The following is an 18,672-nucleotide window of genomic DNA, read 5'->3' on the forward strand; positions in this document are numbered from 1 at the left end:
GGTTTTGAACTGAGTTCAGCACCGTTGTTACTATATTAAATGAACCCAGATGAACTCGAATTGCTACTCGGGTAGAAGTTTAGGCTAGAAGATCTCAATCTAGATTTAAGTATATATGGACGTGAGTTTCTAGACTTAATGATAGTTGACGAAATGATTACTGTATCACCAATATTTACGTAATTTGGTTTCTGTAATCTTGGAAAACAAAAGGAAATTTAAACTTCAACAATTTTGTTAATTATATTGAGATTAAAATTAGATATTAAATGAAAACAAAAATGTACATAGTTTATGTGTAAAAAAAGTCTGAGGATGAAAAGTTTTGGGATGAAATATGTGTATAAAGTCATCAAATAAATGGAACATATAGAATGTTAGTATGTTTGTTTTATCAAACAAATTTTCATGATTAAAATTTTAATATATGTTTCATTGTTTACAAAAGAGCAGCTATTTTCGAACAATATTTTTCTCATAAATAAAAAAATTATATTTATATATATTAAATCATCTTGATTATTTAAAAATAATATTAAATATATTGAAGTAGGAACCTTTATAACATCATTAAACCACTTTATATTCCTTTTTACTAAATTTTCAGTAATTTTGAAGTTTGTATCGTAAATTCAGTAAAATTTGCAACCATAAAATATGGTATGTGTATTTCATATATTATTTATAATATATTTATATGTTTTAGATAGTAATTTAAACTAGTAAAAAATAATAAATGGTTTTATTTTTATTTTTATTTTAGAAAATATTCATTGTGTTAATAATATTAATAGTCATTTATTCGTCTTCTTGTGAAGGTAATACAGTTTTTTCAATGAAATTTAAAATAAGGTATAAATAATTTTACTATAATTTATGATTTAAAGTGTAATCAATACATATCCGCGCCAACATAATGATTTATAGAGCTCTAGTTTCTAGAATTCATTGTTTTATAAATATGGAACTCCAAACTTAATTCAATAAAAAAATTACATTTTTTTACTTATTATTTTGATATGGCTAGTTATCAAATATGTACGTTGAATTATTTGAAAAATGTGATACAAGAAATAAGATTCCGTGACCCAAGACATCGTCGAGACAAACCTTATGACGGCCACCACGTATTCACGTTTTACCTGACGACATAGTTTAGTTTAGGTTGTTAATGTAGTCGCGCCGGAAAGACACAAAAAACATTGTGTCAATTTTAACGTACAGGACACTAGATACCGTCTTCTCCCAGTCCAGAATACGTGGAAGTAGTAAAATTTTGGTTCCATATTCTTCTTAATTATGAATGTTTTTAATCTAGTTTTCTTTTATTTTGGCTTTTGATTTCTATGACTATTTCCCAAAAACTTATATTAATTTAAATTATTTTTTCAGGAGAGTAAAATATATTTTTAATTTAAATAAAAATAATGTAAACTGATATTTTTAATGTATTAATAACATTAAATGTATAAAACAACATATAATTATAAGAAAAACTATACTTTTATTAATAGTATTAAAACATATTTTATTATTTATAAAAACCACTAATAGAAGAATCATAGAAATATGTATACGTATATGTGTATGTATTAAAACATTTAACTTATCTACACATTAGTATTATTTCATTAATTTATCATAATAAGTTTTTAGTTGAAATCATTACTTTTTATCTTAACATCGTATATAGCGAGATCACCCAATTCATATTTTTAGCTATGCTGAATTAATTAATTTTTTTTATTCAACAATATTATTTAATGAATAACTATTCTGCAGAATCTATTAAAACATCTATAAGTTGATATTTTAATAAGTGTAAAATCGTCTTTTTAAAAAAATTATTGTTACACTAACTCAATATTTTTATAAATTATATTTAATAAAATTTAAATAAAATCAATATTTGTCTTAAGTATTAAACCAAAATAAACACGTTTATTTTAAACTTCTAGAATGTTTTACTAAGTTTACCCCAATAGTTTCTCTCAGATTTTTATCAGAAATAGTAATTAAAAAAATTATAAGAAACTAAATACAAAAGTTATAATTTAACTTAAAGGATTAACTAAATACTATTTTTAATTTATTAGAAATTGACCAAGGTTTTTGCGTTGTTTGTCAAGATGATAATGTACCGTTAACAGTAATTTTAAATAATTGCCGTCATTCAATTTGTAATTACTGTGCTAATGAAATGGAAGCTCGTGAAGTTAAAAATTGTCCACTTTGCAGAACAAAAATAGATAAATATGAAAACCTAGGTACTTAATTTTAAAATTATTCAAATTATATGAACATTTTAATTTTAAGAGGAAATTTATTTTGATTTATACTACAAAGCAAGTAATATAATATTAGTATTATATTATTAAAATAATTTTCTTTGTGGATAGGGGATAAGAATACTTCCACGGCCCCTCTGTCAGTCATAAGAGGCGACTATGAGGTATTGAAGTAATGAGGTTGCGTCAGGTCGACAGCCGGCGCAAAATTTCGGTCAAAAAGTAGAGTAGTCCTGAACAAAACTTAGGCGAATTGTCCCATCTCGGATGTACGAGGGGCGAGTTATTTTGCCAATCGTCCCTAACAGTTCCCACTCTGGGATCCAGTTAACGGGAGGGGGCCACACCACATTGCGAATCAGCTCTTCATTAATTTCGGGCTGATTCACAACGTGGTGGTCTGCCCTGAAGTAATGCCTAACAGCAGTTCCAGGACGGCTCACAATAAGCCGGTCGAGAAAAAAAAGGATGTACGCGGGGACAACAGGTGAGAGTAAATAAAATAGTTAAAAACGGAGAATGCCTAAGGAATAAAGTGTTTGATATCAGCCGGACAACTTGTGCGGTAGCTATTTTACCAGTCATGTGTACAGGACTACCAAAATGCTTGTAATGTCAACGGTGTAGGAATATCACCACTTTACTCTAGACTGGACTCGTGTGTAAGGAATACAAAGTAAGAATAGGTACTTGGGATGTTGGAACATTAACTAGTAGAAGTAGAGAATCAATAGAAGTATTGAATAGGACAAAAGTTAACATTTGTTATGTGCAGGAAACTAAGTAGAAAGGAGAGAAATCGAGGGAAATAGGAAAGGGTTATAAAATAATATACTCAGGTAAACCTAGAACAAAGAATGGTGTAGGGATAATAATGGATGAGGAGATCAAAATTAAAATAGTAGAAGTAGCTAGGAAAAGTGACAGAGTTGTAGTCGTAAAATTGATATTCGAAGAAAAAGTTCTAAATGTAATAAGTGCCTATGCATCACAAGTAGGCTGTGATGAAATAGACAAGGAAGTGTTTTGGAGAAAGATGGACGAGGTGATGCATAGGGTACCTGGCATTGAGGATGCAGTGATAGGTAGATATATGTATGGACATGTAGGTAATGAGAGAAGAGGATATAAAAGTGTATATGGAGGGTATGGTTTTAGTACTAAGAATGGAGCTGGAGAAAGAATCCAGGATTTCGCAGTATTGTATGATCTTGCTGTGGTTAATACTTAATTTAGAAAAAGGAAAGAACATTATATAACTTATAAAAGTGGGGGGAATAGATCACAGATTGATTATTTTATGTGGAAGAGAGAGAGTGTAAAGCGAGTAAAAGATTGTAAAGTTATACCAGGCGAGAGTGTAATTACACAATTAGACTAATGGTAAAGGAGTTGTGATGTACCAGAAAGAGAATATACAAAAATAGAAGGAACAGGGGCGAAAAATCGAAGAACTGGTGGTAGAAATTGAAAGCGGAAGATAAAAAAACTTTGTAAAGACAGTAAAAGAGTGGACGATGCGGAATGTCGAGGGAGACATAATTGATTTGTGGAATAGATTTGCTAATTGTGTAAAAAATACTGCAAAGGAGATTGTTGTTGAGAGTACAAATAGGTAGGATGAAGAAGTTCAATAAATCACGGAAAGTAAAAAAAGCAATTCAAAGTATGACAGAAGAGCAAAAGGAGAGAAGATCGGATGGAAGTGTGTAAATAATTGGGATTAAGGCGAAGAAAAAGAAGAAGAAGATATTATTAAAATAATATATTTCTAGACTATTTTTCTTCATACCTAAGGAGAAAGCAAGATCAAAATTTGTCTAACTCATTTACTAATGACATTAAGTGGCAACTTTTAGTACCAATCAGTGGCGGTCAAATGGGGGCGATTAGGAATCAGATAGATTTTTAACACACCCTTTAGTGACAGTTTTTTACAATTTTCATTATACACAATGTTCAGTAAGTAAGGAAACGGATTTCTATTGTTCTCATTGTTTATAATTATTAATCTATTTCCTTACTTACTGAACATTCTGTATGTTGAAAACTTACTATATGAATTTTAAGTCTTTATTAATATTTATACGTAGGTAAATACAACGAGGACTATTTTAATATAAATAAAATATTTAACATAAACTTAATTAAAAAAAATAAAATGGAAAGAATAACCCCAAAAAAATACAATTTTTAAGATAACCAATTTTTAAAAAAATTTTATTTAAAACTCCCATCAATTTTTTATAAATACCTTAGTTTTTCCTCTTTTATTGGGAATATGTTTTTTTTTAATCTGATATTTTACTTGCTCAAGAGGAAATCCAAATAGAAACTTTAACATGAATGTTAACATTTTTAACTTAACTTTTAAAAATGTCCTGAAATTCTAATAAAACTTCTAAAACAATTTTAATAGAACTCAAAATCATAAAATAAATTTATTGGTTTAATATTAACCACAAAATAGATTAAAACAAAAATTAAAATAATTACACGACTACTTAATAATTATAATATTAATCAATAATTATTGATCAATATTGAATAGGATTATTCTTAATTTATACAATCAAAGATGTTTGCGCACTGAGGTAAGAAGCACTATCACACGAATCCAGTGATACTAAATTCAATAATATAATGGTGTAAAGGTAAATAAAGGTGATTAATTGTAATAAACCAAAAATTAGGTTAAAAATAAAATAATAAAAGAGGGGCTGCAAGGTAGGATAGGGTAGTGGAATATTAGAATATTAAATATTTTTTTTTTAATTAATAATTTTACTAATGGTTTATTAGCTAATAGATTATTAATCTATTGAATATGTTAAATTGTACTTACCTTATGTCCTATGTCATGCAATAATATTTCAGCTTATTTTTTTATGCAATAAAAATGCATAAATTATAGTAAGAACGAATAAACACCTATAGCAAAAAAAAACCTGTATTTTAAAATATTTTTAATGTCTGTCACTTGCTTAAAAATGTAATTTAAATATATTCTTTATCAATTATAAATACACCCTCTGTTGAAGCATTTATTTTAAACTCGTTAAATTAAAAAATATCACATTATCTGTGGGTTTTTCCAGTTTTTCTCATTATGAAATCGTTTAAATTAAAAATAAACTCCATTACAGGACTCCAGTAAAATTTCAATGCAAATTGATGGGTCACACTTAAGTGAAATTTTTTTCCAACTTTAAACCAAAAGTTCAAGGGAAGGCTTGAAATTTACAAAAAATTTGTATGAAAATTTCGTGGGAAATACCGTGGCTATGTTTATTTTTTATTGTAGCTTTTGATTTCGCTATTTTTAGGTCCTACTGAATATTACCTTACTATTCAAATATTGATTATACTGATATTCTGTATAAATGTAGACACATATATATTTCAAATATTATAAACAAATGTGTCGACATCAACCATAAAAGAATGAACATGAATACTATACCATCTGTGTGGCTATAAAATCTTTATAGTGAACTATACAGAACTTACTGAACACCCTGTATGACAACTAATGTAATTAGGTTTGTTACCTTAAAAAATACTGACTGAACAATACTAAATCACTTGTTAAAATGGGTTTCTATTGTTCTCATTGTTTATAAAAACTGACCTGTTTCCTTACTTACCAAACACTCTGTATAACAAATTGTAAAAAATTGAGATAAGAATAGATGATATCTGACAATAATTATCATCTCTATCATAAAAAACGCTTCAATGCGAATTTATTTAATTTCACATATTAAAGTAATTATTTTAAGAGGTGGCTGATTTTTTACAGTAGAGCAATAATCAGGACAATTTTTTTTAATATTGTAGTTAATGCACCAATTTCAAATTTATATGTGGCAAAAGAAGTTGTTGCAAGTGTTTTTACAATTCATTATATATTTTTAAAAATATTTTAAAAAGATCTTAAAAAGATTTTCTATTTAACATCCATTTTAATTGATGTAATCTTTTTTTTTTTAGTTGAGCTCCCAAGATGTATTTGCAAAAAAGAACTTCCCTCTGTTGTCCTTTCTCCATGTGGTCACCTTTTAGGAAACGATTGTGCTATTAAGTATAAGGAAGAAGAAATTCCGTGTCCTAACGAATCATGTGGGAAACACATAGAGAAATTCAAAGACTTGGGTATATATTTATTTACACATCAGAATATTTGTAAATTATTAGACATAATTGAAAATTTGTAATCATCTTTATCAAATTCACTTTACCGAACTCAGTTCATATTATACTTTTTTTTTAGAAAAAAATTTACAACACAATATTTCCTTATTTAATTTTTTTATTTTATCATTATTTATGTGATATTAATATACAAGTGAATAAATTAATATTTATAATAGAATAATGTATAAATTTCAATTCTGAATTAACTTTAAAATCCCAGGCCAAAATTATTTTATCAATTTGATAATTTTATAAAACATAAGATTATTCTAACGTTTAGGAATAGTACAAAACAGTGTTTCTCAATTTTTTTATCATATCAATCTTCTTTTTGAATTTCAATTTTTAGTAAGCCCTAAAATAGGCGTGAATGTATTTAAATATAATCCATATTTTAATGATTCTTGATAATTATTTCGTTATATTCTTGGGGTCGTGTAACATTAATGTAAAGAATACCTAGACCACAAAAAAATAATATTGATATTATAAGAATAATATATGCATATAATATTCTTAGTTTTAAAAGTTATAAAATTATTTAATAATGATTCAAACGGGGGTAATTTTATGCTATCATTAAATTTAATTAATTTTTATTTTATCATTTAGTTGTTTTAAAGAATTGTGATCAATGTGATGATGAACAGCTCACCGTAGTTCTTCAGCCATGTGGCCACATGTTAGGAAACAGATGTGCCGTTAGCAATAAAAAACTTGATAAACCATGTCCATTTTGCAATCAAAATGTTTCAAATTATGAAGGATTATGTAAGTTTTTGATTTGTGGTTTACCTTTTGTACGACATGTAAAATTATTTAACTATTAATTGTTTTATATAAAATTGATATTTATTATAAAAACAATATTCTCTTTTTACAAATGCAACACATACTACACTACTTTTAGGTTACGACGCTACTACGGGTAATAATACAATAGACAACTCACATATACTAAAATCACAGAAAACAGATAGAGAATAATTTCACAATAACACAAAAATACAATAATTTTATACAGTCACCACAGATTAGAAATTAAATTTGTATCACTATATAATTATACGAAGAATTATATGGTCTTACGTAAAATACAGCAGGAATTCAAACCATTTTGATAACTTTATTATTATAATTTTATTACTACCAAAAAACGATTGGAGTAGTAAAATGTGAAAAAAACATATAACAATTAACGAGAAATATATAATAACGATAAACAACGCATAACTTCAAACAAAATAAAACAAATATCAAACAAAACTAAGTACAAAATAAAACAGAAAAATTATATTGATGATTCGTTATAACTTACAATGAATTTGGGAAATATATAATAACGAGCAAGCCAATAATTCTTAAGTTAAAAACTATGTTAAGGAAATCTTAACATGGAAGTAATAGTGAGTTGATAAGATAAAAAGATAAAATAATGAAAAAATAATAATTTTAGGAATTTTTTTTTTTTGTTACATATTATGTAATACGAGTTTTATATATGTCTCATATTTATTTCTTTTTTAAATGATTAAATAATTATTCCTGGTAATTCTCCGAGACGATTAAAATGCAAATGGTGTAGAGATCTTCTTTCTAATTAAAGACAAAAAACCTATTTACATATATTTGTGTGTATGAGATATATATAAACATATGTATACTAATTAAATATGTAAATATATATTCATTTAAAAGTTTCATCAATGGATGGCTTCTTTTATCAAGTTTTTTTTTCATGTGTTATTTTAATTTAACCAATATTCTTATTGTTCCTTTTTGGTACAGATTGTGTATAAACTTTATAGTCTATTATGAATACCTATACAGAATTTTACGGTTAAATCAACTTGTCACCCAATTCGCCATTTACTCTTGTTCTTACAAGTTTTATTTAATTAGATCCCTGCTTTCACAAGATAACTCTGAGTCTTTTCAAATTAGTCAATAAAAGTACTAGTGGTCCTACCCTAAGACTCTGCATGTTGACTTTTCTTTCGTCTTTTTACTAATTTATAATTCTTCATAAAATATCCCACTACTACCATGATTCATTATTAGATGCTTCATTCCTAGCATTTAAGTTTTTAATTAACCAACGGTTTTCTATACGGCATCGTTGTTTTCACCTTTGTCCTTCCAACTTTTAGCTTCGATGCGAAGCTGAGAAGGTATTGGTTTTACTATGATGTGTTTTTTTTTTTTTTGTGTCTGTTACTACCACTTTTTCTCAGCTCTCACCGAACCGATTTCTTTCAATGATACGTCAAAAGATCACAAATCGTATCTAGTCGAAGACATTACCCTCAAAAATTGAAAAAATTTCCCTTGTTCCCCATAAATGGGGGAAACCTCCAAAAAAATTACAAATTTAAAAATCGTTAATTTTCGAAATTTTTTCAATTTTTNTTCCCTCGTTCCCCATAAATGGGGGAAACCTCCAAAAAAATTACAAATTTAAAAATCGTTAATTTTCGAAATTTTTTCAATTTTTTTTACTAAAATGTGTCGTAACTTTTTTAAAAATGAACATATCAATATAGTTTTTTTTTTATAGATGTTTGATGTCTTTACCTATCATTTGATATATTTTTTTTGTAAATTTGACCCTTTATCTGCCCATAGGGGGAGATTTAAAAAGACAACTTTTTCACAAAAAATTAACTTTTTCAACTTAACTTTTGAAAATATTCCGGAAGATCTGACACTTTTATATATATCTTAAATTAAAGCTAATGTAATATACTTTAATTTGAAAAAAAAAAATTTGACCTCTGGACTTGTCTTCACGGCGAAAATGGCTACCGAATGCTATTTTCGTGTGAAAATTCTCGATTTTATTTTTTATATTATATTTAACTTTATAATGCTATAACTTATTGAAAAGTATATGTATCCACACAATTTTTTTATGAGAAATAATATTTTTTAATAAACCCTTTTTCATTCGACATACTTTATCTTAATCGAGATATTAATAAGGAACTAGCAGATCATGTAGCTTTTGGAATAATTCATCAATTTTTTTTAAATTAAACACTATCTAAAGATTTGCATCGAAGCGTTTTTTATGAAGGTGATTTCAATCACTGTCAGATATCATTATACTTGATCCAACTATACCACGGCACCACTATGCCGAAATTGGAGTTTTTCCGGTTCCCCCTCTTCAAATTTTATTTAAATAAAAAATAAACATCTCCACAGTATTTCTCACGAAATTCTCATACAAATTTTTTGTAAATTTCTTTCATTTATGAATAACGAGGGAAATTTTTTCAATTTTTAAGGGTAATGTCTTCACTAAACATGATTTGTGATCTTTTGACATATCGTTGAAAGAAATCGGTCCGGTGAGAGCTGAAAAAAAGTGTAACAGATAAAAAAAAAACACATCATAGTAAAACCAATACCTTCTCAGCTTCGCATCGAAGCTAAAAAATTTAGGAAGGAAAAAAATAATTTTGTACACCGACAATTTTGTTTTAGTTGTGCCTAAAATATTTACCTTTAAAATAATCTTAGAATCGAAAATTTATCTATACAAAAATATCTGTAAATTAAGTTTAATAGAATTAAAAATAAAAATGTTTGCATGTTTTTTTAAGTCGATTTTACTCTTGATGACGAAGAAGAGATGTTATTTGAAAGCCTAAGTCGAGAATTTGATGGATGGGAAACCTTACGTAAGTGATTCATAAACATTATCATGTACTTATATTTTTCCGATTTTCAAATTTACTTTTTAATGAAAGTGTTATCAAATCAGTGCAGAAAACAATTGACATAGATAAGGAAAAAAAATTATTTTTTGTGAGTCTTGAAATATTTCCCCAATCTATTAATTTATTAAAGATTTAGTTTAAAGAGTAAAGAGAACCTACAATGTTCACGTGCATAATTTTCAATGTCTAGATGTTGAAAATAATTTTTAGTTATTTTAATACCAAAATATAAAGGTGTATTTATGACTTTTTTGCATAAGGTTATTTTTATGAACAACTAAATTTTTCTTTTTTCTTTAAGCATTTAGGGTGGCTACATTTTTCTTATTCCCCTGGACTGTTGATCTGCCAATAGGCATGACTATAGGCAAAATATTATTTATAGTTAGATACAAAGTAATAAAGTATTAATAAAGTCAATTATATTTAAACTATAAATAACATATTTCTTCCAACACACATAACGTGTTTAGCATTTCGGGTATTCTATCCTTATTCACTGAGCTTCTGTGATGACAGTTCTTCAGATGTTAGTGTAAGCCGCAGATAAGCGAAATCTAATAGTTATTTCTGTTTTTTATGTTAATTTTTATTTTTCAGCTGATGATATATCAGATTATACAAGGCCTAGACACAATCGAAATATTGACCAGGAACTGAGAATTTATCGAATTATGAGACATCGATTTTTCTTATGTAATTAATTTATATACATAAATTACAGTTAATATATATAATTCCCTGAAAATGTAGACTCTCTAACTTAAACATGTGCCGAATGAGGGTTGAAAATTCGAACTTAAGAGTACACTTTCAGTTTCTTCATTTTCTCAACAAATATAACATTTACAATAAAATATTTTGTTATATAACTGTTAAATCAAGTTATTATCTAAAAAAAGATTCTAATATATTTTAACATATACAGGGTGATTTTTTTATCATAACCCACTCAATTACTTACAGAATAATAATAATTTAAACATTTTTTTTGTATTATCTTTCGTTACACATTATTCTTGAATTATTAACTATGTAATATTTTTTAAGTACATCACTTATGCCTCGTAAGGGGGTTGACTTTGTTTTTTTTAATGGGAACACATATTTTGAATTTAATAAAATGTTTGAGTTTTTAATTTAATAGTAAATGGCATTTGAATTTTTAATATAACTTTATTTGTTTATTAAATATAAACATTTAAAGTTTCAAATTTTTGAGTTAATATACAGGTGTAATACACAAGGGATTATAAATACAGATATCTAATTGGTTTTCTATAACATTGCTGTCACAATCACGAATTGTTTATTATCAATTATGACTATCAATATATATACTTTCTGTATTATCAGTTAGTGTATTTATAAACTCACAACAATGTACCTTACTACCATTGATAATAACAATTTTGTGTAGTTAATATGATAACTATATAAGTCTTTGTAAGATTAAAATATTTCAAACGACTCTCCACAAAAATGATAAAAATTGACTTTCATCACTTTCACTATAATCTCTACTTTTGTATGATTTGTATGTTAGATATTTTTTCAGAATTTTAAAAATATAGTATTTACAAAAGTTCTATATAAGAGTTTATAAATACACTAACTGAAAATACAAAAAATATATCTATTGATAGTCATAATTGATAATAAACAATCCGTGACTGTGACAGCAATGTAATAAAAAAACCAATTAGCTATCTGCATTTGTAATTCCTAGTGTTTTATACATGTATATTAACTCAAAAATTTGAAACTTTAAATATTTATATCTAATAAACAAATAAAGTTATATTAAAAATTCAAATGCCATTTGCTATTAAATTAAAAACTCAAGTTAATGTATTTTAACCTTGAAGGGATGAAAAATATCATGTTTTTACTACATATTATTGTAGTGTTTTTTGAATCAAACAATTTTTCCCTACCAAAAATTTCAAATTTTCAATAGTTACTGAGTAAACGAATGTCTTATCATTAATAAATCACTCTGTATATATAAATATATATTAAAGCGACTTAAGTACGTAAAAGTATCATGCACGAGGTATAGCCGTGTTTTGTGGGCGGGCGTGTCGGGAGGAACGTTATACACGAGGCATATACGGCGGCAGCGACGTCGGCTGTAGGAATATATAAATGAATATTAACATATACGTATGTATAAATATTAATATTAGCGGCGGCGGTAGGAATATATAATCTTCGCATAATATCGTGACACTTTCGCTGGCGTCGACGACGCGATGTCCGGCGTGATCCTCGGGCGTCAAAAGGTTAGCAACGTTGATGGCGACGGTGCGCGAGTGCAGATAGATTCGTTGACGTTGTCACTTTGACAACGAGAAGAAGACTACGGTATCATTAGCGGCGGGACGTCGTCGGCCGTGCGGCACTTGCTGGACTTTGTACCGCGGCCTATAACTCATAGTAGGGGGACAGCTGATAAAGGTGACACGAGTCGTGGGGCATTGTATATAACAAAGCGACTCGGGGTCGTGTTAGTCAAAAAAAATTTTATTTATATATATATATATACGCGTGCGTGTATATATATATTTATATACACACGCGCGTCTACGGGTTGGAAAATATTGTTGTCGGCGAATGGTGAGCGGGGTGGGATGAATGCGTTACGACCGTTTAGTCTCAAGGCCGTAGACACGTGCGCGTGGAAAGTTACAAATAACACACAATAAACAACAAACAACATACACGTGAAACTAATATAAGCGTGTTAAAAAAGGTTAATTATTTTGGTAAATTAGAGCTATTTTTAGATCACTGCGTTAAAGTTAATAAACGGTATCAATTTCAATATCGGTTTCAAACGACCGGTATTTTAGAAAGTATTAATATTTTACTATAATGGCTAGAGGAGATGCGCAGGGCTGTTATTTTAAATATTTTTAATTCTAGACATTAATAAACCGTACTACTCCATCCACCATTGTATAAAAATATAGTTTAAAAAAACTAAAAAACACGCTTTTAAAGCACATCGAACTAAAAAGTTAAAAATAATTTTTATAATAAGCTTAAAACAATAATGTAGGAAAAGTACTAGTATTATTGTGATAAAAGGGTCGGGCGCTCAATATACGAAAAATATGGCACAAAGCACCCACTCTTTTTTTCACAATAATACTAGTATTTTTCGCTCATTATTGTTTTAAGTTAATTTTAAAAATTATTTTTAACTTTTTAGTTCGATGTGCTTTAAAAGCGTGTTTTTTAGTTTTTTAAACTATATTTATTTTTCACTTTTTAGTTTCATGTTATGATAGTAGTTAATATCAATATCATGGTTGTAACGGGTAACGGTAAATCAGGGTTCGATTCCGGAGAGAGAGTCTAAGAAACGGCTACCACATCCAAGAAAAGCAGCAGGCGCGCAACGTGGAGGTAGTGACGAAAAATGACGATACGAGAATCATCCCCCGTAATCGGAATGAATATACTCATCTATCTCTTAATGAGAATAAAGTGTATTAATATATAAGTTTTAATAGTAATTAAAATATATATTATTAAAATATACATGTAAAGCGACTTAAGTACGTAAACGTATCATGCACGAGGTATAGCCGTGTTTTATGGGCGGGCGTGGCGGGGGGAACGTTATACACGAGGTACATATGGCGGCAGCGGCGGCAGCGGCGTCAGCTGTAGGAATATATAAATGAATATTATCTTATACGTATTTATAAATATTAATATATATATAGGCGTGATCCTCGGGCGTCAAAAGGTTAGCAGCGTAGATGACGACAGTGCGTGAGTGCGGGGATCGGTTTGTTGACGTTGTCACTTTGACAACGAGAAGAAGACTACGGTATCATTAGCGGCGGGACGTCGTCGGCCGTGCGACACTTGCTATACTTTGCACCGCGGCGTATAACGCGAGATGTTGGTCAGTCAAATATTCATAATGGGGCGACGGCTGATAAAGGTGGCATGAGTTGGGGGGCATCGTGTATAATGAAGCGACGCGGGGCTGTGTCAGTCACAATAAAAATTTGTTATATATATATATATATAATTCATGACACGCACGTGTATACGGGTACGAAAACCAAAAATAAAATTATACTGGAAAATAGTGTTGGCGCCGATTGGTTAGCGGGGTGGGGTGAATGCGTTATGACGGTCTAGTCTCAAGGTCATAGACGACGGGATACGCGACATAATAACACGTGCCGCGTGGAGTTACAAACTTACAACATGCAACAAACAACATACATGTGAAACTAATATAAGCGTATTAAAAAAGAAAAAAAATAAAGGAAAATTTTTGAAAAGAAAGTAGTTATTATATATTATACAACACACTCTTTATTTGAATATTTATTTATTTGTGGTCGCCAGATAGACTACATATTAGCCACACAGGTACTATCTAAAATAATTTCATCATCATTGGCTTTTAGCGCGTCAGTTGGTCAGTATGACCAGCTGTTAGCTGTTATACTGTATATAGCATAATTAATTATTCACACTTTACTTTGCACATTACTCATCTTTTACTTATTTTAGCTTATAATTCTCCCGGCGAAGGCGCCAATGAGTTAATCAGACGTTATCGCGATGATGTATCAAGACAACATGCAAGTAAGTTATACTTATCTTATGTTATAATAGAGAAAAATTCAACCTATAAAATTTTTTTATAACACATTTAGTTTAGTAAAAATAAACCTAGGCTCAGCTGTCTCTTGAGTACAGATACATATAGAGTAATATGGTACTATAATTATGTTTATTTAGTTGACACTTTAAGAAATGAAGATGAAGAAAGATCAAATCGAGGTATGAAAGTATCATAAAAATTAAACTACGATAATTTTTGTATATAAATGTCAAAAACTTCCGAGATGCTAATCCAAAATTTGTTTTCAACCAAGTTATTTTATTAATTAAAATTTTTTCTTTTGTGAGTTAGTTAAATATATGTTGCTATTTTAAACATAAAGTTGACTGCCTTATAAGGGTTCGACTTTATAACACATTATAAGCTAATACACATTTTATTGACTCAGAAATCGAGTACTGTACTGGGGGTATAATTTTGAGGTTAATTAAAGGGTTTTATTCTTCCTGAAATAAAAAAAAATATTTATACAAATAGTATACATATTCCTACAAATAGTTCAAACTTAGGTTTCTTCAAAGTGCCTAATCAAAATGCATAAATACACATGAATTCTTAATTATAAGGTAAGAGAAATAAATTGAGAAAATACTTAAAAATTGACAAATCGAAAATGATATGTAACTAAAAAATGTGCTGTAAGTTTATAAGTAAAGAAACATTTAATTTTCAGGTGAAGGATCAGAATTCCAAAATAACTTCTTTTCTAGTAAAGAAAACAGCTCAATTCAATGGTACCATAAATGGACACGTCATGCATTTTTACGTAGTTTTATTAATTGTTTGATAGGTCATTAGTAAGTGTTTTATTTTGGGAATATAAATATAAGCTTTAAAAATTAATTATTATAACTGTACGCTTTTTTATTATCCTTTTATTTTAGCTTCGATGCGAAGCTGAGAAGGTATTAATTTTACTATGATGTGTTTTTTTTTTTGTGTCTGTAAACGCTCAATTTCAGCTCTCGCTGGACCGATTTTGATGAACAATATGTCAAAAGATCACAAATCGTATCTTATCGAAGATATTAACTTCAAAAATTGAAAAAAAATCCCTCGTTCCCCGTAAACGGGGGAAATCCCCCAAAAAATTACAAATTTAAAAATCGCTAATTTTCGACATTTTTAAAATTTTTTTACTTAAAATTGCCATAACTTTTTTAAAAATGACCGAATCAATATAATTTTTTTTTTATAGATACTTTAGGTATTTACTTATCATTTTATATATTTTTATGAATATATGACCCTTAACCAGCTCACATGAAGGGTTTCAAAAAAATAACTTTTGAAAATGTTCCGGAAAGACTGACACTTTTATATATACCTTAAATTAAATATTATGTAATATACTTTAATTTGAAAAAAAAAAATTTGACCTTTGGACATGTCTTCATTGTGAAAACGGACACCAAAGTTAAAGTAAAACGTACGATTTCCGTGAAAAAGTTCTCGATTTTGACTATAAAGTAAAACTTTTTATTTTATTTGTTGAATGGAATAGGTTATGTAATTAAAAGATTTAGAAATTATTCGTAATGTAATAGTATTTAATATAAAATGTCAAAACATATAATATAAGAGATGTACAACGGCAACGGGTCACTTTACTCGATAGGCGGTGAAACTACGATTAAACTGTAAACATGTATACAATAGGCTGCATTGAGTAAAACAACATAATCGTAAAAGGAATGTGTCCCTTTGACCTTGTACTATACTAACATAAGTAAAAATACATTAAACTGTTATCTTAAATAATATTACTGTACCCAGTGTGTTGTTTAATAATATCAACATCATTCATTTTCAGTACAAAGTATTATTATAGCTTAATTAAGAAAATTAACAATTAAATAAAAAGAGAAAATAAAATAGTACAATTGATCTTACATCATTAGTAAAACTTTAAAGTTTAAATTTTTCCTCTTTTTAAGTAGAGAAAAATAACATTTAAATGCGAACTAGCTTAAATTGCCATTTTTTTCAATTGACGGAAGCGATGTACGATTGCCGATCGGTAACACTTGTGTATTACGCGCTTGAGGTACAAGGTTCCAACCTGTGTATGACGAGGAATTTTTTACATTTTTTCTTAATTCTTTTTAAGTTAGAATAAATTTTCAACTCATTTGATTTTTATCAAATTTCAAAAAGAAATTTTTTATTCATATTAAAATTATTTTACCATATTTTAGGTTTTAGCTTCCATGCAAAGCTGAGACGGTATTTTTTTGTGACTATCATTTATTTTCTCTGTTCTAACTTGACTTATTTTTTTCAACAATACGTTAAATGATTAAAATTCGTATCTAGTTGAATATATTACCCTCAAAAATTAAAACAAAATTCTAATTTATCAATTAAACAGTTACCTTATCCCATGTTCTCCATACAGATAATTAAAATCATTCATATATAATGTTTTAAAAGTATTTATTAACGAATCAAGTTCGAAATGATAGGTTGCAAAAACAAAATTAAATCATTTTACTTTGTAATTTAATAATTTTTTATAGACTATAATATTCCAAATATTTTGGTAACATGTTGCTATATAAATAATTTCTAAAAAAATGATTATTAGTTTCTCCTGAATTAACAATGCATTTTTAGATTTTTTTCACAATTTTTTTTTTTGATTAGTTATTTTAGTTAAAGTAAATCATTAAAACTAATTCAGTTCATATTTCAATTTAAAAATTTTTTTAAACACCAAAAGTTACTAGGAATCGATTATTATTATTTCTATCTAAGTTATCTATTACGATAAAAATGCAAAAAAATATTAAGCTTTTCTGATAAATTTACTTTAAATAGTAATTATAAAACTTCCTGACTGTTTCAAACTTGCCAATTGAGCTAAAAGTTATGGTAATAAATTAATTTTTTTTTTACTATAAACTTTCACAAAAATCAACTTTAAAGGATTAAAAAAATAGGTTAAATATGTCATTTTCCTTGTTTTTAACATATTAATAACCAAAATCAGTATTAATTTAAAACAATTTTTTTTTTGTTCTTAATTATTTTTTTATATATAAATACTTATTTTTTAATAATATTATTAATATTAAAACATAGAAATGATAGAAAAAGCCTAATTGCACATTTGAAACATCGCAAAAAGTTAATTTAGACAAGTATTTCTTGTAGTCCAGTGTATTTATTTATAAGTAACAAAAAATTTTTATTTTTTGTATTGCATAATCCCTTTAAATTTTTATACACGTTAAAAGTAAAAGAATATAAAACTACTTCATTATTTTTATAATTGCTACGTATAAATTACAATATTAAATTATTGAATATGAATTTCATACTAAATTTAATTACTATTATTTTTTTTTTTGTCACTCATTTCTCTCAGTTTTCACTTGATCAATTTTTTTCAACGATATGTCAAATGATTACAATTTGTATCATTTAAGTTGGTTATACAGTTGAAGATATTACCCTCAAAAATTGAAAAAATGTCCACTTTTATCAATTAAAAAGTTACTTAGTTCACATTCTCCATATAGACATTTAAAATCATTAATGTCTAATGTTTTTAGAGTATATATTTTCGAATTATGTATGATATAATAGTATGTGCCAAATATGAAATAAATAATTTTACTTTGTTTTTTATTAATTTCTTGACTATGGTATACTAACAATCTATAATATTCAAAATTATTTAGTAAAATGTTACTGTTTAAATGATTTTTGGTTATCTTATTTTATAATTGATTTTTATAATTATAATCAATTTTTATAATACGCTCAACTGATTAGATTTTTTTTTACATGTAAATAT

At 27.4% G+C, this 18,672-nt stretch overlaps 1 protein-coding gene across 2 annotated transcripts; it reads left to right on the forward strand.

Annotated features, from left to right (window-relative positions):
• The first annotated feature begins 607 nt into the window (after positions 1 to 607).
• Positions 608 to 15,713, forward strand: LOC126896370 (uncharacterized). Of its 2 annotated transcripts, XM_050669090.1 has the most exons (10): positions 608 to 660; positions 764 to 818; positions 2,097 to 2,267; positions 6,282 to 6,443; positions 7,098 to 7,256; positions 10,094 to 10,171; positions 10,811 to 10,906; positions 14,756 to 14,830; positions 14,987 to 15,028; positions 15,544 to 15,713. In XM_050669090.1, exons 1-10 carry the CDS (start codon positions 658 to 660, stop codon positions 15,666 to 15,668), a joined length of 966 nt encoding a protein of 321 aa, XP_050525047.1. In that variant the 5' UTR covers positions 608 to 657; the 3' UTR covers positions 15,669 to 15,713. The 2 variants fall into 2 exon arrangements, with proteins under 2 accessions (XP_050525047.1, XP_050525055.1); XM_050669098.1 differs by lacking the exon at positions 14,987 to 15,028.
• Positions 15,714 to 18,672: the final 2,959 nt, after the last annotated feature.

This window comes from Daktulosphaira vitifoliae, unplaced genomic scaffold (genome assembly GCF_025091365.1).
Source record: "Daktulosphaira vitifoliae isolate Bord-2020 unplaced genomic scaffold, ASM2509136v1 Scaffold_1, whole genome shotgun sequence".
Classification (NCBI taxonomy): domain Eukaryota; kingdom Metazoa; phylum Arthropoda; class Insecta; order Hemiptera; family Phylloxeridae; genus Daktulosphaira; species Daktulosphaira vitifoliae.